This window comes from Colossoma macropomum, unplaced genomic scaffold (genome assembly GCF_904425465.1).
Source record: "Colossoma macropomum unplaced genomic scaffold, Colossoma_macropomum, whole genome shotgun sequence".
NCBI classification, from domain to species: Eukaryota; Metazoa; Chordata; class Actinopteri; order Characiformes; family Serrasalmidae; genus Colossoma; species Colossoma macropomum.
This window is the reverse complement of record NW_023494795.1, coordinates 26,080,220-26,104,117: the sequence shown is the minus strand read 5'-3', so window position 1 is coordinate 26,104,117 and position 23,898 is coordinate 26,080,220. Positions and strand designations below refer to the sequence as shown.

General features: G+C 38.1%; 2 protein-coding genes across 2 annotated transcripts; one reads left to right on the top strand and one right to left on the bottom strand.

The window, feature by feature from the left end:
- The first annotated feature begins 2,045 nt into the window (after positions 1-2,045).
- On the top strand, positions 2,046-19,942 carry ttbk2b (tau tubulin kinase 2b). Its single transcript, XM_036582026.1, has 15 exons — positions 2,046-2,318; positions 5,825-5,964; positions 7,400-7,547; positions 8,142-8,215; positions 8,679-8,819; positions 9,955-10,059; positions 10,175-10,240; positions 11,737-11,829; positions 12,052-12,177; positions 12,329-12,486; positions 13,254-13,449; positions 13,635-13,846; positions 14,687-15,200; positions 15,933-16,531; positions 17,961-19,942. Exons 2-15 carry the CDS (start codon positions 5,896-5,898, stop codon positions 18,268-18,270), a joined length of 2,811 nt encoding a protein of 936 aa, XP_036437919.1. The 5' UTR covers positions 2,046-2,318; positions 5,825-5,895; the 3' UTR covers positions 18,271-19,942.
- A 351-nt stretch (positions 19,943-20,293) lies between these two features.
- churc1 (churchill domain containing 1) lies at positions 20,294-23,622 on the bottom strand. The gene is made up of 4 exons (XM_036582024.1): positions 23,491-23,622; positions 22,045-22,180; positions 21,853-21,923; positions 20,294-21,281 (listed from the first exon to the last, which is right to left on the bottom strand). The coding sequence occupies exons 1-4, from the start codon at positions 23,527-23,529 to the stop codon at positions 21,189-21,191; spliced, it is 339 nt and encodes a 112-aa protein (XP_036437917.1). The 5' UTR covers positions 23,530-23,622; the 3' UTR covers positions 20,294-21,188.
- Positions 23,623-23,898: the final 276 nt, after the last annotated feature.

Genomic DNA, 23,898 nt, shown 5'->3' with positions numbered 1-23,898 from the left:
GGTTTACAGGTTTTAAGAGCTAGAGGGAGAGAGAGTCCCAAACAGGAGTACATACAACTTCATTCTAAAGTTAAAGCTACACTGTGTGCAGTTTGGGGATTTGGAGATGTCTCTGGTGAAAATGTGTAACTGCATATATCTGATGATCGCGAGCATGTGTTCAAAGAGAGCTCAGTCAAAACTTGGTGAAGGACGTGTCTTCTGAGGGTGTAAGTACATTATCTACTGTTGTCATTACATCTGTATCAGTAAAAGGTTAATTTTTCCATTCGAGGCCAAAATATTGAGCTGGACAGATTGTGTCACTTCCACAGTCAGATGGTGAGATTTAAAACTGGAAGGCACACTCAGTGGGAAATGTTATGGTTCATAAAAATGTCATGTTTAGTTAGATTATTGTGTTTGCACCTCAACATGCTTGAGTTCTAGCACCGCTGCCCTAAGTGTCCAACTGTTAGTGAGGGAAGCAATTTTAAAGTACAACTCAAAAGACAGAACTGGTTACTGTTTACAATACTGTGTATGATTCCCTTTGGTCTAATTGTAAGAGAAGAAAACAGAACAAAGCAGCCCATTCAAGAGAAGCATGTCAGGTATGTAAGGCATTCTTTTAGCACAGAGTACCAGCACTCAGGAAGTATGGTGTAAGTATATTCTGGAAAAATATGTTTTCTTTGGGGACTAACTGTCCTTACAGTGCTCTGTATGTACTTCTCCGCCATGAATAAATTTTACAAAGGATGCCAGGCAATGTAATCGGAGAGATTTCATGTAATAACTTTCTGTGAGGAAGCTTTAAAAATGAACATGGAGACATTAAACTCTTTACTGTGAACGATTCTTACTGAATTTCTTGAATGGATTGTCTCACATCGAACCACTCCGAACCACTGTATTTACATGTTAACTAAATTATGCAGATTACAAATTTGAAAACTGTGGAATTCCCCTTTAAATATTACCTGATACTAAAATATTTTTAGAAAATATTGTGATAGTGAACTCACAGTAGAGACAATGGTTCTATATAGAATTACAAACACTTAGATAACAACCATTTTCATGCTTAAATGGTTTCTTTAATGAAGAATGTGTTTTTGGTTCTATACAGAACCATTTTCAAAAAAGGTTCTATGTAGAACCATCTACAACACATTCTCCATCAATCTGAAGAACCATGCAAACAATCATTTAAGCATGTAAATGGTTATTTGAGTGTTCATGGTTCTATATAAAACCACTGTCTTTACCCTTTACCCTAAGAACCCTTGAAGATCTCTTTTAAGAGTGCATCTCTACCTTGAATGAAGCCTTCATACAAATAAAATCTATTTAGGGTTGGGCAAAATTCTTTAAAAAAGTAGCGATGGCTGTAAACTACACTGTCCTAAACGTAGTAACATAATAATCCGTCTTGGAAAGGCACGAGGGACAATTTTTTTTAAAATTTTTTTTTACTTAACTCACTGATGCTATTTGGCAGTTTTCTTCATGTAATTATTTTGTTAATACATTTCATGAAAATTCACTTATCATTTGAATGAAGTTTTGAAAACTTTTAACTCTTATTTTTCTCTCTCACCTCCTGCTTCAGTCCACTGTTGCTCCCACAATCCCCTTATCACTCACAAACATGTCCACCACTGATGAGGTTATCAGTTTGATCTGTCCTTTAAAAGACTTCAGTAACACTGAGATTAATAACTGACTCATCACCTTGATTTATCAGTAAACTCAGGCTTTAGTAAGAACTTTGGTGTATGTAAATAAGCCATTAAATGAGTTTCTCAGAAGTCATCCAACAAGCATGTTCGCTGCATATACAGACTCTAAAATAGTAGGTAAGAATTCTAAAAGTATCATCCTAAAAATCTCAAGGGTATTCTGAAAACAGCCACTACAAAATATACCTTGGACTGAATGAAGATACTTCTGTATTCGGAATGCGTATTCCCAATACCTGTATTCCTTTATTTCACAACACTGAACGTATACAAATTATGATAAGACATATACTGTATGTAAATACTTCATATTTTGATGGGTGCTTAAGGAGGTCTTGTGCTGGTGACGTTGCAGCCTGCTAGCTAACTACAGAGCGGGTACTCGGGGGTGACAACGATGAGAGGCTACTGAGCAGCAGAGAATTCGCTCAGTCACAAAAATCACTGCGTATTTTTTTATATGTTGTTACGGCATGGAATTAACATGCCATCTACCTCCCCATGCCATGTGGAGAGCGTAGAAATGTGTCCTGAGAGCCGCCTCGGGTTTGGATTACTGCTGCGGCTGCTGGAGAAGAAGGAGACGGTAACCTGGTAACGGCGAACACGGAGCGCTAGCTTAGCTTAGCCTAGCCTAGCTTAGCTTGGCTCAGTTTAGCTCAGCATACATGAATGAACCATAAAGTAGCTCGCTGGTGAAAACACTAGCCTACTAACGACATAACCTAACTGTTCGCGATTGCAGAAGGAGCCTGACGAAGCTGGAGGGGCTGCTTATTTGCAGGCGTCTTGTTCAAATGTTCCTGTTCCACCTTAAATGGTGCCGCACTTACGTTCTGGCGCCAGAGGCAAAAACGGAACTGCTGCACCATTTAAGGTGGAACGGGAAAAATTTAACAAGAAGCTGCCGACTTTAGCCTTGTTTATGCATGCGGCACAAAAATACACAGCCTAGTTAGTGGTACGCTTAAGTTAGTGATTTAAAAAAATGTCAGTTTGGCTTTTTTTTTACTTAAATCAACTCTTAACTAACCTAACGTAGCTAGTGATAGCTTGTAATGTGGACATTTAGTCTCAAATGGACTGTTTAGCTAGCTACTGAGCTAACTAGTGTTTTAATACAGCGACCCTATTTTTTTTTTTATCAGTGTTAATGTTATAATTACTACGTTACTGACAGTAATAGTAGCAGTAGTGGAAGTGTGGTAGCTACATAGTTATTGTTAACGTGGTGTGTTCAACGTTGGCTTGTTTTCAAGTCAAACTGAATACCAGAAATAATTTACAACCGCGTTTATTCCAAACATGATTATCGGTTTATGTCGAGTGTATGGATGAGTGGACGCTTCTTTTGAAGACTAAATCAAAGAAAGCAATGATGTACGCACATTTTTGCATGTCTCTAGTTAAACTAAGCTAAGCTAACGTTGACTGCCTCGTGAATGGAGGCTGATTTTGTATTCTGGTGTTGTATTGGAGCCCCCCAGCTTTTAGCCTCTGTCTCTGTGGGATGGCAGAAGTGTTGAATTTGACATACAAGGAAAAATATAGGAAAGTAACTTGGTTTAGTAGCTGCAAAGGAGTGAGTAAATGGTGTCTTACCCATTTCACTCCATCCGCAGTGGTGTTGCAGTAATAACACAGCCAGCTAGTTTAGGCGGCTAAGGAATAATAAATTGCATCCTTTGATATCATAAGTTTTTACTAGTGAAACCACTACTAGAAATTCTTAGTTCTTATTTGTAAAAGTTCAGTTGTTACATGCAATTAGTACATCTTTCTATTTTTACATGCAAGAATTACATTTGCACAGTTCAGTTTTTGTTATCAGCCACCAAATCAAATCTGTGTCTGCCAGCTGTGTGGTGCTTAAAAGGGAATTCCATCAGTTTTTCAAAATCGTCTGAGTAAGTCAGCTCTTGAGATGTAAACAGAGCCATTCAGAGTGGTTTGATGTGAAATAGTTCAGTGTAGAGAAATTGACAGGCTCTGATTTATTTACAGTGGTGGTGATAGGAACCAGGGGTCACAATGTCTACAATACAATTGTAGCCATTTTATTTACCATCCAAAGCCACTAGTGCCTTATGAGTTTTGTATGAAATGTAGATGATGGTAAAATAGTCTGAAAAATAATACTCTGAAAAAATAGTTTTCTTTGTGGACTATTTTGCCTCACAATGTCCTGTATGTACCTCTCCATTGTGAATAGAGTACAATACAACAAGCCAAAACTTGTTTCTTAAAACCATCATAACACAATGCGTCAGACATCGGGCAGCATATATCTAACCATTCCATGTAATAACTTTCTGTGAAAGAGCTTTCAGATGCATTAAACTTCTCAGACGTCTGGTTTCTGTCATCACCACTGTGAACAATTCTATTGCAGCGTGTTTCTCTAGGACTGAGAATTTCACATCAAACCACTCTGAATGACTTTGTTTACATCTTAACCATTTATTTATGTATACTTTTTAATAGGTCAGTCAGCCAGACAAGTTAGTAACTGATATTGTATCTTCTAGTTGAATCTTAACTTTGTAAATCATGATCTCATCTAATTTTTTGAATGGCTCATTGTTGTAATGCCATTGATGGCAAAGGCAGTTCTCTCAACTGCTGCAGTGATAATCCTGTCACATTTACAGCATTACAGTCATTCACAGTCGCTACAGTGCATTCACTGTTTTGTAAATGCAGGCGGCACATTACTTTATTATGAAACTAACATTGATGGCTTGTTTTGTTTTTCTCCTAAGACTTGTTTGTACAGGGATATAGCCTATAGGTTTGCGTAAAATATATGTAGTTGTATTATAGTAATATATGTATATGAAACTGAACCCCTTTCTTTAATGTCATAGAAAGGGCACTGTATTATATGGATGTTTTATTTTAAGCCACTCTAATGCAGCTTTGGCAACCATTTTATTTTAGTCTCTGTCCGGCATGGAGACGAAGTGTCAGCAAGCCTGTTATCCTCAAGGACTTGCCAGTATTTGGCTTCAGCAGTTTTGTTCTGGGCCCTTCCATAGACTTGGAAGAAGGAATCAGGGCAAGGTCCTTAAACAGGTCTTAGTTTTGCTTCTCAGAGGGGATGAAGTATAAATAGGTTCATTAGCTGGCAGGAGTAGTTCTGTCAGGTCCTCTTCACTGAGTATGATCCTTTATGCCTCCAGCCATTAAGATGAATCAACCTAGACCATCACAGAACAGTTCCTAAGGAGGTGGATGGAGTGCTGTACAGTTCCACTGTCATGTTTTCAAGAGTGGAAATAGTACAGAGAAACTGTACTTAAAGGGAAATTCCACTGATTTTTTCAAAACTTATCAAATCATTGCAGTATAAACAGTCATTCAGAGGGGTCTGATGTGACACAGACTCAGATTTCTGTACAGGGGTGGTGATGGGAACCAGGGGTTGTGATGTCTTCAGCACAAATATAGCCATTTTATTTACAATCTGAAACCACCAGTACACTTACATGTGTCTGGTTCCTATCATCACCACAATACACAATACTGAGGCTGTAGGTTTCTTTGGAACAGCACATTTTGCATTAAACTACTTTGAATGACATTGTTTACATTTGAATGCTTTAATTTTGAAAAATTTTTGAAAAATCAGTAAATCTTGACTTTAAATTTTTTGACCTTAAAGCAACTTCAGTGTCAGGCGTGAGCTAACCACTCTCTGCGTAACCCAGAATGAGTCTGCCTAGTCTCAAACCCTTACAGCACACTTTACATATATATATATAATATATATATATATATTATATATAGTGTGGTATTCCTCGCTCAGTCTCTGTTCTGCAGCAACACGCTGCACTCCTGCCCTCATCTGTGGTGCAGTGACTAATGGGTGGTATCGGTCTTTGCACAAAGATGAATTAGCATAGTGCCGGGCAGTTTCATCTGAAACTGATGTGAATTTGATAGGATATTTTCATTTATAGGCAAGAAAAAACTCCGATGGCATTTGAGATGTGTAGCGTAAAGTGTAAGTGAAAGTGTAAGGAGTAAAACATATGTAATCGCTTAAGAATTTCCACTCCTGCATTTTTAATGTGTTTATTGTTTTCTTTGAATTGCAGTGAGGGGCCTGCATCACTGATGCTGATGCTGATCACTTCTGGGCGTGCTCAGTCTGTGCTTGAGCACTAAGATGAGTGGAGCAGGGGAACAGACTGACATACTGTCGGTTGGGAACGTGGTCCGGGAACGATGGAGAGTGGTGCGTAGGTCTTTTTTATGATGAAGTTTGGAAGAAAACTCCTTCTGAACTGTTCCTGAGGTTTGGGTCAGTTAGGATAATTGAACACATTGTCAATTACAGTATAGCTATATGTAATTATGCTTTAAGTCATCAGTGTTTTAAATTTTGTCTAGCTTTTTTTGTAATGAGTACTGATTAGGTGCTAACTAGAGAAGACAAATGAAAACATCATTCAAATAAACAAATAAAAAAACATGTAAATGTAAATATGATTCACAGTATTTAAATAACCTTTGATATGTGGATTGAACATTTGATAGAAGGTTCAAAAGTTTACTATTTTAAATTGGGAGTAGTATTTTCTTTAGGAACATTTATTGCAGAAAGGTCATGCTTTTATTTATTTATTTATGTATGTATGTATGTATTTATGTATGTATTTATGAGGGCATGATTGCTCTGTTTAATCCCCCCACCAATGCCAGGTTGATCATACAAATCCACACCATGTAGCCTCTTTATGAAAAATCTTATTTAAAACAATGTTGCACTCAGTAAGCTGCAGGCTGCAGGTGTTAAAAGCTTCGTCATCATCAAAAGAAAGATTGCTGCACTCTACCAAGTAGTTGCCAGATTTAGGAGCCTGTCCAAAACAAGAGTTACTGTTGCTTATTTAAGGTCTTGTACCTTTTCATGAGGCTCATTTAATGAAAGATTCTGGGCCAGGTGTAGTACTTATCAGATACATAAAATATGTAGACAAAATATATAAATATATTTATGTAGACTAGTGGTGTAACAATACATTCAGCCCATGATTTGATTTGATTCATTAATCTCGGTTTACGATTTGGTATTCTCACAATATGTTGAACAAACTTCAAATAAAGAAAAATGACCATAATAATGTTGTTGCAACTTACTAAAAATGCTAGAGCTGAGAGGCAGGATGAGTGCTGGAGAGAGGTGTTTATCGGTGCTGATTGTTTGCAAACTTTGTTACTCAAACAATGCAGTTAGGTTAGATGGCATACTTAAAAGAATATCCATTCTCCTCAGTGCACATTGTCGTGTCGACATCACCTTGTCACAGTGCATTGTTACACTCCTAATAGCAGAAGATTTATTGTTATAAAAATATGGACAGGGCATCAGTCAGGCTGTCAGCCTCTCTGCATATGGGACGGTTAAAGCAGTTTTTGGAAATTGCGGTTCAGATATTCATTGCCTACATTCATTTAAATTTTAGATTTAAATGAATCTCCTTAGCATCGTCATGCACAGTCAGTTGTTTAAAAACATGCAGGCATCAGAGAAGGCCTGTTGAGCATGGAGAAATCTACTTCATTAAACTGAAACCAAACTAAATTAACTGCGAAAAGGGGAAATGTATAAAACATGTTTTTGGGATTTTTCAAAATAAGAATGCCCATCTTCCTGTCTTCTTGCACAGATAAAGAAGATTGGTGGTGGTGGCTTTGGAGAGATATATGAAGTCCTGGACCAGCTTAGCCAGTACAATGTGGCACTTAAAGTAGAATCTGCCCAGCAGCCCAAACAGGTCCTGAAGATGGAAGTAGCTGTTCTAAAGAGGCTCCAGGGTAAGGAATTCTGAAGTTCACTTGATGCTCATGGCTGAATTTTTTTGCTTAGTTTATATCTGTATGATCTACATGATAAAAACACAGCTAGCTTCTTGTACAGCTTGCATAATATTGTAAAGCTTACAAACACAGTTCAAAATAACATTCTCTTTGAAAAATAGTAGGGATAATGTGTACACAAATACACATTATACTCATCAGATAATCATCAGTCTTAATGAGCTGAAATGGACATAATGGACATAGTGTTAAAACACTCAAAGCCAAGCTGCTCAATGTAACTGAGCAGTAAGAGATCTATAAATACAGAATATTTATATAATTGGCATACAGTATACAAAATTTATTATGTTTATTGCACGTTTACAAGCTTTCACTGCTTTAACATGATTACGTCTAGCTGATGACTGAGATTTAGCTGATTACAGCCAAAACTGTAGCTCTGTGGCCTTGCAGACCTGCAGTCTCATTCCCCTTGCTTTATGGCTAATGATGCTGAACACTGACCCACTGTGCCAGTGTCTCCACAAATGAAATATCTTTAATTTTAATTCAAATGCTAATAAGATTTGATCTGATGTTTGTTTATAGGTAAGGACCATGTTTGCCGCTTTGTTGGTTGTGGACGTAATGACCGATTCAACTATGTGGTGATGGAACTTCAGGTATGATATAATGTCATTTGCAGTTAAAAGAGAAGTAATTTGTAGTAATTGATATATATATATATATATATATATATATATACATTCGTAGGCAAAATAATATTCAGTTGAAAATCCACAAAAAAGTAAACACATCATTTACAGAAAATACTTTTATGCACATTTTAACACACAATCACTGTTTGTTTGCTGTGCAAAAGTTATGGCACAATTTATATTTAAAAATTATTTTTTTCTAATATGTCAAACTCAGCAAATAGAACACTAAATTGTGCAGGAAAATACTATTTTTAATTTTGTTCCCTGTAGAAGGTTATTTTCATTGGAAAAACAACAAAGCATGTAATTTGACCAGGGGTGTTCAGACTTTTGCATATGACTGTATATTCATATACATACTGTATTTCAGTCATAATTATAACAAAGCTAGCAGACTAACTGACTAACTAACGTGTGATTACAGGGAAGGAACTTGGCAGACCTTCGACGCACTATGACCCATGGTACATTTTCTGTGTCCACCACACTCAGGCTTGGCCGGCAGATTCTGGAGGCCATTGAGAGCATCCACTCGGTGGGCTTCCTTCATAGAGACATAAAACCGGTGAGAAAACGGCGCCAATGTTTAGCATCAGTGCTGATTTAGTTACATCTTGCTACAATCAGGAATCACTACAGCTAGTTTTAGTACTGTGACAATAAAAACCTTAGCAAAGTAACCAAATGGACAGTATGTGTGCCTGTCATACTCTTTATTGCAGCAATGTTTTATTAAGGCTTTAAAGAGATTCTTTAAACCCGTAAAGAATACAGTTACAATTGTGAATGTATTCATGCCCTTTAAAGGCTCATTTATGCTTAACGTTAAATATAGACATGGATACAGACGGAGCTTTCTGTCTGTACTTTGCGTTCATTTCATCCATATTTGTGCACATTCTCTGAAAGCTTCCGGATACAGACGAAACGGGGCAGTAGCACTGAAAATCGTGGGGGCAGTGTAGCCAATAGTTCAAGCGAGACACAGTCAGTTTCTCTTATAGATAATATAAGTGAAAAAAATTCTCTGAACACGTTGTGAAGTAATTAATGGCCTCACAGTCCACCACCGTCTACAGTGCTGCCTCTTTTGTCTCTTATGACGTCCTCCACTGTCGCCATGTCTGTTGTTGTCAGAAACTTTTAACTCTGGACTGCCCTCTAGTGAATGTATTGCTTAACATCCATGAACGTTAAGGACGCATTGAAGTATGTTGGCAGTGACAGTTACATCGTTTAAAATGGACGTGTGTTGGATTGTGGTAAATTGTATAACTCATATATGCTTATTCTATGTATCAGAATAGCCATTCTGTCTCAAAGGGCCTGATCCTCTTGGGTCATCATAGAATGTTCTATACTTTTCTATGCCACTCTATCACGGGTACATGACCTTGATACATGGGCGGGGATTGTTTGGGACCAGTTGAGGGTGATAACAGTCTGTACAATTGGTGTTTGCTGCTGCTCTTTGTGGGAGAAGGAGGCAAACTGGTGACCTGCAAACATCTCTTTATAAAGACGTCTTGGAATAAATCTAACCTTCTCTTCATATGTGCACGACTGTCTAGTTTATTCTCAAACACTTCTATAACGAATCCACTAGTAAACACATGTTTATTTTCGTGTGTAAATAAAGTCTAAATGAGCCTTTACATGTTGTTGCTGCCCCCTAAATCAGCTGTTGTTTTCCTATTTAGTCCAACTTTGCCATGGGACGCTTGGAGACAACCTGCCGAACCTGCTACATGCTTGATTTTGGTTTGGCACGCCAGTTCACAAATTCCTGTCAAGAAGTCCGTCCAGTAAGTGACCTGAGTGTTTGTTTTAATCCTGCCTTTACCACATAATCTGCATTGTAAGAACCACTCTTATTTATTTCTACTGTTTTCTCTGTACACTCCTCCTCACTCTCTAAAGCCTCGTCCAGTGGCAGGATTCAGGGGAACTGTACGTTATGCCTCGATCAACGCTCACAAGAACAAGGTATATAAATTCTAGCTTCTATCTCACACATGGTCATAATATGCAGTCTCAAATATTCTACACTCAAACCCTCATTGAACATTCACCTTCAAGTCATACACCTAACTTTAACTTTAAGTTAGGGGTGTGAAATATTTATTTTGGAATAATTCATTTTTAAGTATCATTTGTCAACTTAAAATTATGTTTGTTCTGTGCTCTATTATACTTTGGTATACTCACTGTTTGTTTTCATGCTGTCACTGCTGTAAATGTGATGAGTGATTACTTAATTTAGCCGAAGATAATGTAACAAGCATCTAAGACTTCAGACACTTTAGCTATGGGAATAAGACGTGTCTTGGGGTTCTGACAGACCAAGCCAAATCTAGTCTGCTCTTGTCTGCGCTTTCGGCCGATTGAGCATGTTGAAGTGCCATTGTGAGAAGTACCCACAAGTGGAGTATCTAAAGAAAGCACAACCACCAAAAAGGGCGCATAATGAGGACACACTTATTTTTCAACTCCTTTGTGAAGTATGCAAAGTAGGATTCGGCAATATGACAGTATTTATTGTTGTTTTGGTAATTATGTCATGCTATGCTTTTCTATTCTTGTTCTTCTACTACTATATTGTGGATATTGTCACTTACTTAAAACACTTACATTAGGGCATCATTGGTCCTGTGTAATCGGATTTAGTGTAGCACAGAGTGTGAAGTAATAAATTCAAGTAATTTGATTAATAGTTTTTGATAGTTTTTTTTTAACATGATACCACTTTGTCTGATGCATGAGTCGTTTCATGGTTGTTTTTACTTTTTGTCATATAATTATGAATATGTAGCTACTGGGCATTTTATATCACTATTTGATATACAAATCTATTACTTTTAAGTATTCCCTTTTTACCTGCTTAGGGCTGTTAACTCACTAGGCTGAGCTTGACCACAGACATTTGAAGCTTATAAGATAATCAAACAGTATATCCTTTACTTTGTATGCTGCAGTTTTACAGACTACTGCCAGCTCCTGCTATAGAGAGTTTCCCTTTCACGCAGGCAAGTTAAGTACGTACGTGTTGGCTGTCAGCTGTAGTCTTTGCATTGTGGTCAAGTGTAAGTTTTCACCGGAGACAAGCTGTGGCGGCGAGCTGAGGGAAGATGATCATCAATCGGCATCAGTTGGCATTAGTTCCCCGTTGGCTTGCTGTGTTTGGGCCCTAATGTTTTAGGGCAAGAGTGTCAAACTGGGTTTTTTCCAGGCCAAAGCTCTGCAGAGATTAATGGTTATACTCTTCTATCACTCTGAGTTCAACTCATGAAGGCCTTGCTAAGTTGAATGAGATGTGTTTAATGAGTACTACACCTGCTTGAAGGAGTCTGCACTGCTGTGGCCTGGAAGGAACCCAGTTTGTCACCCCTTTTTTAGGGTATAGCACAGTTGGATATGCAGGTATGAAGGGTTATGTTCATGTTTGCTTATTTCCGTTCTTCTATCCTCTCTTCTCTGTGCAGGAGATGGGTCGGCATGATGACTTGTGGTCCCTCTTTTACATGCTTGTGGAATTCATGGTGGGCCAACTACCTTGGAGAAAAGTCAAGGATAAAGTATGTATAAACTTATTTCATCAGTTTGGCTCACCAGACTTTGCTGTTGCCTACATGTTTACCTGCTAATGATCACTTTATTGTAGTTGATATGGTTTATGATTTTCTGTCTTGTAGTTTGAGTGTTTGGCTGATACCATGTCTGACTTGGTGCTCAAAACCTAAAACATATTTCTTTTCTGTTTAATTTCTCATCATTTTATTATTTTCTTTCTTATTCAGGAGCAAGTAGGTAATTTGAAAGAGACGTATGACCATCGCCTCATGCTTAAGCACCTTCCTGCAGAATTTAGCATTTTTCTTGACCACATCTCGAACCTCGACTACTTCACTAAACCTGACTATCAGGTACTTTTACTGGACTTTGCTGTTTCTTATATGTCAAATGATAACTTGTGACTAGGTGTCATTGCCTTGTGCTGTCTCACTAAGGTGAAGCTGTCAATAAGTATAGCAGTGCTGAGCAGGTGTTTTATTCTTTGTGACTGCTGTGTTCCAGCTCTTGATGTCCGTATTTGAGAACAGTATGAAGAGTTACAATGTTGTTGAAAATGACCCCTATGACTGGGAGAGACCTGGCTCGGAGGATTCCCTCACAGTTGCAGCTCTTGCAACCACAGCCCAACAGCTGACTCGTCTCACACCAGCATACATGGGGTAGGTTTATAGAAATCAGCACAACACTGACTAGGTTTATAACAAACTAAGCAATTCTAGTTCATCTCTGCAATGGCAGTTTAACCCCTAAGGTTTGCATTAAAACTGTGAAAAGGCTGAAACTATATGAGGCATGCACAGTCTTTTTTTCTAGAGGTTTACACTGCATTTTGAGGTTGCTTAGCATTGTAGCATTGTAACTGTCGATCAACTGTGCTAGCTAGCTATAGGTTCAATATGTAAGGCAGAAAGCTCTGCCACTTGCCTTTTTAAAAGGTGATCTGTAATTAAATAAAAAGCATTGTGGCACTATAAATAAAGCTGTTTTTTGTTTATGTAATGATAATTTTAATCCATACTCAGCAGCTGCAACACCCTTCTCTATTACAACTGTCTCTGAAGGTTGGCTGCACCTCTCGTCTGATTGTTCTGTGCAGAAAAATCCTTCAAAACGTAGGCTACTTGACCGCCTCGAGTTAAACCTTTTTAAGTGCCTGGAGTGCTCCACACAAAGGATAGCAATGAATTTAATGTTTTGTTCAATTTTGACATTTTCGTTGTCATTTAGGGTCCAGTTAAAGGAAGGGAATTGAGATCAGGGGTTGCTAAATATGCATTTAATGGTTAAATGTTCCTTTTTTTCTGAATTTTACTGGTACATAATTAGGAAGGAGGGGATATCTATTTTGTTCAGATCTCTATAGAATACTGTTGTTTTGTCTTAGTGGTAAAACAGAGGTATATAACTGACATGTTCTTCCTCCCAGCATGGCCAATGCCTCTGCAATCCCTGGTGACATGCAGCGTGAGAATACAGAGGATGTCCTTCAGGGCGAGCGGCTCAGTGAAGCGGACAATTGCCCCCCCATCCCACCACAGCATGCTCAGGGAGCTGATGTATGGGAGGAGATGGAGCGCAGTCGAGACCGCAACCGCAATCATGTTCAGCCACAGATCAGAAAGGTACTAGGAAGGGCAAAGTGGAGCAAATAGAAATGCTTAAAGAACTGAAAAGAAAATTTTAGCCCGTCACCTTTTAGAGTGAGTTTATTGTCATTTTCTCATAAGCTGAAGGAAGACTACTGTGTGTGGAAACCCATCACTCATTGCTTCTGTTTTGATTTAGCTAAGTTCTTTTTCTGCCTCAGGTGGCTAGTGAAGAGGAGAGGAGTAAAGAGGGCAATCAAAGCCCCAACAGTGGCTCCATTCAAGGCTCTCCAAGGCGGGTGCGCTCTGAAACTTTACTCATCGATCGTGTGGCTCCGCTGTTGAGGAGGATACGTCATAGCCAGAGTATGGGCCTGGACAAGAGACTGACTCCTGAACCCAAACCCACTATTGAACGCTTCCTGGAGGCCTAGTCAGTACCACACACACACAGTAAAAGCATTTCCTAGCAAAAAAAAAAAAGTTTGGTCGGTTCCTTTTTTTGTTGGCCTTTGTTATTTGAATATAGTGACATCTAAGCTCATCTTTATCAGGTAATCAGGTATCCTGAGAAGATTCAAATCAGGCACGTAGACTTTGGAGTAATAAATAATTTATTTTCTTATCATTTTAAATGTTTTTGACTGGGCGTTTGAGGTAGAACTGCAGACAATGGCCCGTATGCACAAAGCTTCTCAGAGTAGGAGTGCTGATCTAGGACTTGTTCCTGTCAGTAAAATAATAGTAAATAAGAAAGAAACCTGATTCTAGATCAGCAGTTTTACTCTGAGAAGCTTTGTAAAGCTTTGTGTCAGGACATAATCAGCTGATATCTCATCTTGATCAAAATGGCAACAGCTAAGCAGAGCTTTACATAGAAATACTTCAAACAAGTAGATATAAACATATAGAAAAAAAAACATTTAGGCAGATTTGTACAGTGTAAGACAGTGTAAGACTGCACTCAGGAATTGTTCTGTAGGTCATGTAATGTAATCTAATATGCCTAAAAGTTATCTTTAAACAGTCAGCCATTATTGCAATGAACTAATGTTAAACTTTTTGTGTTTTTTTATTCTTAACAAATTAAAATGTTTTCTTTTTGGGATATTTAAACACTGTTCACTTAAAATGTAGATATTTGAATACTGCAAATAGTTGAAATGCTCATCCTTACTTATCGTTACTTTGTGTATTTTAGAGTTAATCAGTTTTTGTGTTCACCTGAAATGCTGAAATATGTCTTTTTCCCTCTTTTTTTTGTCATTAAAAGCTTAGGAAAGCAGCGACCAGGACTAGTCCAGGACAGAACTGGCTGTCGCATCGATCAAGGCTCTTTGGAGGATGAGGAGGGGGCAGCCAGCAGCGGCTATGTAGCAGTTAACCTCAGCCCAGTCCCACAGGAAGGGGACTCTCAGGAATGGGTCCTCGTTGAGCTGGAGGGCGGTAGTGGCTCTGCTGGCTCTAAGCCTGATGAGGAAGGTTCTGGGGTGTCTCCTCGTTCCTCTAGCCCCCTGGCTCTGCCTCGCACCTGGTCGGACCCCTTGCCCCAGCGGGCCAGCAGCCTTAGTGGCTCTGGGGAACTCCATGCAGCTCTCTGTCACACTGGCCCTCCGTTTGCCCGTCTGTCCGGCTTAACTGGATTGCAAGGTCTAACAGGGTTATCTGGGGTGACTGGACTAAGGAGGCTGCCCACTCTCCAGCCAGCGTCAGTGGTCCACCTTAGCAGAACTCAACTAGAGCAGGTCAGTAAACTCTGTTTGCAAATGATAAAAAAAAAAATGGAAGTGTTTTCACATTTCATAAATGCAAAGCCTATAATTATAGCTTAACCCGTTTAAACCTAAAGACTTAAAAATTACAGTAAGGAAAACTGGCCACAAATTTTTTTCTGTTTGACTTTTTAGTTCATATTTCTAATATTATCGGAATTTTGGAAAAACAAGGAAAAATTCCAAAAATAACTTTGGAAACTTTATCAATATTATTATAATGTGACTTGTTTTGATTCAGACGGTACCATGTTTTTAATTCCAGCTCCTTGTATTTTTTGTGAGAGCCATGGTCCATGCGGGCAGGATTAGAGTCAAAGAATATTCCATTAACAGCACAAGGATTTTTCATGCCGTGGCGCAGTAATACAGAACTTAGTTCTTGTGAGGTGGTCATAGATTTGTGTATATTGAGTATTTTACAACGGCTTCGAATGCGGCTCAGCCAAGCAGATTTTAGGACTAGAACTATCTGTTTTATAAAGTCTTTTTTATGATACATCCAGTTCTGTGTTCTAGAAGTACCATTGTGATGTAATTTATCATAGTAACAATAACATGTGGGCAGTATGATGACCTCTCTGACATATATCAGCTTATTTAGTCAAACTGAACCACTAGAGAGGACTCAGGGGTCAAGTGAATACAAACTGAGATCCTAATTTCCCTCTTGTCTTCTCTCTTATAACCACTTGCCTCTGTAGTTGTCCAGCGCATTTCCACAGTACGTCCCAGCTTCAGCAAAAGTGTGAAAGTGATCCTGTGCAGGACACTGCATCAGTCCCTGCAGAAGAGGAACCCAACCATATGCCAACAGGTTCACCGTCCAAAACCTCCTCTCAGCCCCCTGATCACCTCACCTCTGTCAAGGCAACTGAGAAAGACGTGGAGAGTGACTCAGGATGTCCAGATGGTGGTGCTTCCACCACTCCGAACCAGGGCGAGACGACCGGAGACACTGTTGATGCAGCTCCTGCCTCTCCAGTTCCAGCTTCGCCACGGGAGCTGTCTCCACGGACCAGCCGCATTCCGGTCCGCGACCCAGACTCCCCTACCAGGAGGAGTTTTCCCGCCCCCCTCTCTCCATCTCTCTCGCTGTCCTGCGAGCATTTCCCCTCAGCACTGCTCCGCGACAAGTTCTCCTTCCCCTCTGAGCGAGGTTCTCGTGGCTCCGACTATCAGGGAGATGATCCCCTCTCACTTTCCTCCTCCTCAGGTGCGCTCTCCAGCAGGAGTAAGATACCGAGGCCCATAAGCCCCACTCTAGTGCCAGAGCAGCTCTCTTCTCGCTTCATGCCACGACCCCCACCAGGAAAACCACCTCTCCGCCCTGGAGGGGAGAACAGGTTAGAAAGATGTAGCTGATGACCTACCTGTCAATTTTTTTATATTATTTTTTTTTGTATTATTTGTTTTTTTTTGGTAAAGCACTGTGTTTCTATATATGAAGAGTGCTATACATATGAAGTTATTATTGTTGTATTTATTTCTTATTACATAAAATTCTGGAAAATTTAATGTATATAAGGCTTCTGGCTAAAGCTAATTTGCAGCTTTGTCCCAGTTTAGTTTTTAAAAGAAAGATAAAACAGACAAATAACAACATAGTTATGCTTAGTTAATAAAGCAAATTTAAAGGATATACAGTGGTAGGTTTAAAAAGTTTGGGTGCCTCTTGCCCAACTACAATTTGTTGTTTTCTAAGTGAAAATAACACATCCTCTACAGAGCACACACTTCCACATATTTTAATGCATCTGTTACTGTTTGATGACTTTAACATATTAAAATAAAAGTAAAATAGCATGTTTCATATTTTATGTTTTATTATTTTCTAATATGTTAAACTCAGCAAATAAATACAAATTGTTCACTATAATCTGTAGAAAAAATGGCATATTTAATGGGGAATTCCACCATTTTTGCTAAATTTCTACGTAATTCAGTGGATGAGATGTAAACAGAGTCATTCAGAGCGGTTTGCTGTGAAATGCTTCATAGTAGAGAAATTTACTGACTGATTTCTTTACAGTGGTGGTGATAGGAACCAGGGGTCACAATGTCTACAACACAAATATAGCCATTTTATTTACTAGCCAAAACCACCTAGGAACCTACACATGTCTTTTGAGTTTTTACATGTAATGCCGATGATAATAAAATTTCCATAAATCTGAAAGAATACGTTTTCTTTGGGGACTGTTTTAACTCACAATGCCCTGCATGTACCTCACTGCCTAAGTATATTAAAAGTAATGGACTAAAATACATTTTAAGCCAAAACTTTACCACAATGTGTCTCAGACATCAGGCAGCATATTCATAGTCATTTCATGTAATAACTTTCTGTAATGTAGCTTTTAGAAGAATTAAACTGGCTAAATCTAGTTCCTACCACCAGCACTGTGAACAGTTCTGACTCAGCAAGTTTCTTTAGAATGGAGCATTTGACACCAAACCACTCTGAATGGCTTTGTTTACATCTCAACCATTTGATGACATATAATATTTTTAAAAATCAAAGTTCTCCTTTAAGTTGGTCCCTGTAGAGGATGAACTTATTTTCACACAAAACATAATTTAATCTGGGGTGTTCAAACTTTTGCATGTGACTGTTTTTTTCATATGTATGTGTCTGGCCATGTATGTGTAACCATGTGCAAGTAGTTTGTTTTTTGTTGAAACTAATCTGAATTAAATTTGTGGTTTAATTATTTTTGTTACTGTTACTAACTGTTGGCATTTGTCATGGTGTTCCCTGATTCTCTATCGTAGGCGCAGGCGCTACCGTATCCGAGCTAGTAGCACTAGTGATGCAGATCTCCTGGACAACCTCACTCAGTTGATGCAAGAACGAGGAGGCATGGCTGCTTCTCGCTACCAGCGTACCACTTCCTCCATACAGCGCTCTCTAAGCTCCTCCCCTTCTCGCTTCGAGGGATGCCACAGCCAATCACCTATTAGCATTTCAGGCTCTCCGCCCCCTCGGATCAGTGAAGTACGAGCTAATCGTGTGGTGGGATACTGTGCCAAAGGGAGAACAGGAAGCCCAGAGAGCAAGCCCACTACAAAGGTAAACAAATAAAATGAACAGTGCTGAAAATGTTTTTGTTGGACCTCGGCTGACTTTACTCATTTTAAAAGGATCGTACAGTTCTGAGCAGCTTTTCACTGGGTAAGGAGGAAGGTATTATAAATAGGTAATGATGGACCTCATGTATTCTTATTAAGTGAAGAAGTATGTGGAGCGAAAAAAAGGAAAGATTGTTTGGCAGAAAGCCTCAAGTGATGGTTGAGATTACTTGAAAGCATGATGTATATGCCATTTTAATCATACCTCTGGCATTCACATGCTCCTCTATACTTCTCCATTTCTCCTTTCCCTTGGCATTCTATCGCTTGCTTTTAATGTTTCTTATCTTTATGCCTTGTAAATGAATTGCTCATGTCTCATGTATGGATTCAGAGAGTCCATATATTTTGTGCCAATGTTTCTTTCTCTCTCTAACCATTTCATTCTTTACAAATGCTTGTTTACATATTACTAAGCCCAAATCGATGCCAGATATGCATTTGAAGCCCAAACCTGATGTAAGTTTATTTGATTGTTTAAAATCTACGGATTAAATACATACTGTATTTTTTTGAGGGAATGCATGCTTCCAAATAATGAGCGCTCCAACCTCAGATTTGGCATTGGTTTATTAATATGGATTTTGCCTCAATCATCACCATCATCATTATTATTATTTTCATTTCTCTCTGTTTACCATTATTTTTACGCAACCATAATTTGTCATTGAGTGCAAGCTGGTCTTTTATTTAGCTCTCATGTCAAACGGTAGCCATCCATGCTGTGTAAAATTGTTGTATGTATAGACATATACGGTCTAAGCAAGCATGTGTACATATGTACTTCAGGGAATGTATGTATTGTAAACTATATCATCTATAGAATGTATTTATTTATTTATTAGATGTGTTAACAATGACGATGTAGCTCAACTACTTGCTACTGAGTGACTTTGCCGTCACGTTATTAAGGGTCAGCAACTTTGCAATTGCCAAGTATTATCTATTCAGTGCTTGCAATATCTTCCTGTAAATACCTGCATCATTATTAACAAACTTCTTGAACTGCTGAATAGCACTGTGGACCCTTCAAACAAACTGTGCAAGTAACTCTTCTCTCAAAATGAGAATTGGAACAAAACACTATAAGTACTATAACAATATTACTTGAACAAATCAGTGTAACATCTATTTAATAATCAAAAAACCCACTTACATTAATATGGTTCTGTAGTGTCTTGCATTCTTTTATACTGAAAGCTGATTGAAAGGTAAATGACCCCTGCAGAGGTGCATGTCAAATGATTGTAATTATTCTGAACATCAGATCATAACTAGAAAAGTCTGATTGACAGTAGCATCATGCTTTCATACCACCATATCTGAGAACTCTGTGTGTACTGTGTAGTTAGACTAGTGGTTTAGTTCTGGTAAGTCTCTTTTGACCTCTGAAGGTACTTATTTACATACATCAGTAGAGACCCACAGTAGTGACATGGCGTACTATTTAAGAAATGTACAGAATCTAAACTGTATATAGATATAAATACATTAAGGGAAAACTTCATGCTTCATGTAATGTATTTTGCTAACAAACATGTTTCAGTTCTTTAAAAAAAGTGTTACTACGTGGGAATGTATGTGTATTCATATAAACATAATAAATACTGTGCAAGACATCATCACATGTAGTCATCTTTATTTACAAAGACATTTACATGCTTTATTTAGGAATGCATGATGATATTGGAATCATTTTGCAATAAGCAGATGTTAAAGAAAAAAGTCAAACGTGACAGATATTTGGATTTGACCAATATTTCAAACCGATATATGATGATTTATTGTACTCTGGAAGAGCAGAATGTTTAGGTGATGATGGGCTACTGTGTTAAAATATCTGCATTTTATTCATTTTACTGCATTCATAACCCACAACATATTCATGTAATGCCAGTACAAATGATTTAGTCCTAAATGTTTATGTATTGGCATCAGCAAGTATGTACATGAAAAATATCAGCCCACAGTTACTATAATGTGTGATGGCACATTTTATTTCTGTTGGACAAAGCATACAAAAGTATTTTTTGTATTTTTTTCCATTGTCTATACTAGAAATACAGTTTAATAAATTTAGTATTCAGTAATTTTACCATACATAGGTGTCTATACAGCAAGCAGAAATACTGAAACAGTGACTGAACTGAAGTACATGTTCTCATCTCTCAAACAAACAGGGCCTATTTACACAATTTCAGTGATTTTCTTTTATTGTTATTTGTCCACCCCAAATCATTCATACTCTAGCAGTACCCTAGATTGAAGCCTGGTAGTTGCACATTGATTATATCCACTCTGTATACTGTTTTTAGTTTCAACAACCAGGTTCATAAGGGGACAGCATGTCAGAAACAATACTGAGGCTGTATGTTACAGTTGTAAGCAAAAGTTTGAACACCTCTGGTTGTTGATTAAAAAGTTGGATTTTGAAAAAAAAATAAAAATTTTAAATATGCCCCCCTCCATATCAAATTAAGCAATTAAACATTACCACACTGCATTAAAATGTGCAGTGTGTCCTCTGCAGAAGATGTGTCAACTTATTTTCACTTAGAAAATCAACAAAACAGGGAGCGCTTCTGTATACAACTGTACACATCAGCAGATCATAGCCTTATCATAGATCATAAACTCATAAGCTTGTCTCAGACCTGTATTTCAGTTTTAGTTAACAGGTTCCTCTATGTTACCACATACTACCATACATAAAGTTTTTAAAAAAATTAGACATGGACATGATGGTCTTCTCCAGAGCTGATGATGGATGGAACCCTGCATATGTGGTACTTCCCCAGAACAGGGACAAACTCGCCTATTTAGGAAGGATTTCCTGTCTCTTTTCTCTTTCCCTGCTCTGTGCATACCGATCTAAAACAGTGGGGCAGATTGTCTGGGATCATCTGGCATTACACTGATGGAATCCTCAGCCTTTCCACACAGCATACACAACATTGTGTATTCCTTGGAAAAAAAAGAGAAAAAAAGATAACAAGTAATTTCATGTGGGCCTATTTTTAGAATGTATAACTTGCAGTGCACTTATGGTCTGTTTACCCTTTCATAATATACATGCAGCATTGAATTTTGAAGGAAAAAATCACATTTACATATTTTCCACCTCTATCCTAAACATAAACAATCAAACAAAGGCTCAAAACACACTGTTCTTGCAGCTTAGATTATATATAGACCATATGAACCTGAAAGTGAACTGTACATTTTTAAATAATGTTCACATACTATGTTAAAGTCTTTTATTTTAAAAGGAAAATGTTTTTCCATGATATGGGCACTTTAACAAATGAACATGGTTTGAGGCAAGAGTGTGATGATTTAAGTATGCAGTTTAAGTTTACACCATGCTAAGTGGTGTAATAAGCTTTTTTTATTTATTAGCTACGTTTCTCATGACTTCAATGCAAAAAAGAAACAAACTACAGGCACTAAACACGTCTTGGCTAATTGTAAAACTGTAAACTTTAAAAAACTGAAAAGCTCTAGTTGGTCTGAAATTCTCACAGAGGGTCCTTACCTGATAGTCGTCCACCACTGTGAAGGTGTACTCGTGTCTTGCTATGACATGATCACAATTCTTGCACTTGTCTGTGGGAAAGATAAGTGTTGCTTGTTAGGCTGCTTTGAGAAACATCTTGTAAGAATTTATGTTTAATTTATTGATTTATGTTTTATTTCATTTTCCTTTTCCATTTATTTTATAACTTACGCAGGTAAGTGACAATCTCCTCCTCATCCTCATCCACCATGGTCTTGTTACTGATCAGTACAAAGTCTCGCTGCTGACAGTTGGCACAGCCCAGAAAGTTCATGAGATAAGAGCCATTGTCTAGGCAGGTGTTACCCTGTAAACATCCCAATGAGAACACATCACTGGAACTGATGCACAAGCATGCTAATGAAAACCACATCAGAGATCACACAAGCAGATAAGCAGATTAGATAGGTCTAAGTAATGATGACAACATATGTGATTAAATAGTAGATAACAAGGAAAACGTAAGAACTAACTTTGACTAATTAACAGCTTTGAGAAAAATCTCATTTCTTCAGATCTGTATTCATATTCATGTAGATTTAGTCAGTGCCTCTTAGTGCTTCTATTTAAATGTCTTGATGACCCATTCATTTATGATGAATGACAAATGAATGGGGAATATTTCCTGCAGTAACAGTCTCTACTCTTCTGGGAAGACTACTACATGTAGATTCTGGAACACTGTCGTGAGGATATGATTGCATTCAGCCACAAGAGCACTAGTGAGGCCAGGTACTGATGCTGGATGTTTATCTCTGCATAACAAATGGTGCTCCAACTCATCCTAAAGGTATTCAATAGGCTCACATGCAGCTGCTCCAGAGGGTCACATACTATCGCTAGTACTTTTCTATGAAGAAACATTTTAGCTCACTGTCATCTATCTACAGAACCCCTAACGTGACATTATTTTTTAATAAGCCATGGCCACGATTTATTATATTGAGGCCACAAATTCCTATACGGCAGCCACGACTTAAGTTTCTCATAAATTGTGGCCTTAATATAGTAATTAGTGGCCTCAATATATTAATATCTTATTAAAAATTAATCACCATGTCACATTAGGGGCTCCGTATCTATCTGACTTTCTTCAAAAGTTCCTCCCACATTCACGATACATCATAAAAAGGGTTTTTCAACCAGAAGTTTTTTTTTTTTTCATTTTGGTCGTAGTGTCCCTTAAAAGTGTCTGAATTCGCTAAAGGGAGGATACTTTTGGACATGAACACGTCATGCATGCGCATATAAAAGCGCAGGAAACGATTCTAAACAAACTCTAAATAAACTTTCTGAGGAGAAACGCTTCAGACATTAACGAGATTAATGTGAATGTATCTTATTTAGTTTAGCTTATTTCAGGAGACTTCCGTTTTAATTACGAAGCTGAATCCAGCTCCTTATCTGCCAGTTTCTTGGTCGAATTTTCCCGTTCCACCTTAAATGGTGCCACAGTTACATTCTGGCGCCTGATGCTGCACCTTTTAAGGTGGAACGGGAAAATTCGAACTAACAGCTGTCGAATGAAAAGCTGAGATCAGCTTCGGGTCTTAATTAACGTCTAAGTTACTCAACGTCTGTTCATCGCAGTGAGGAGGAGGTAGATTCTGGACTCACCCTGTCTGGGTATTCTTTCTGCACACAGCCAGAGCACATTTTAATTAAAGAAACGAACAAAAACGAGTTTAACTTATAAAAATACGAACAGCTAGTTCGCTTATTGTTTTTCCGCACTCTGTTGTTCCCTGATCGAAAATGTGATGGACACCTTGTGGGTTCAGCGCCACAGTGTGGATTGGAGGTGAACTTGTCTGTAGCGTTACGATATTTTTTTTTAATTTTAAAGATTTTTTTTTATAGTTGAAAAGACGTCACCACAATAGAGCAACATAAACAACAGTAATAAAATACTATACAGTGTATGGAATTAAGTCCTGAAGATTGTCAAGACAATAAATGAAAGGAAATTACAGTAGCTAAAACAGAAAAAACGGACACATTTTTAAGGGAGTGTCTGTCTGTCTC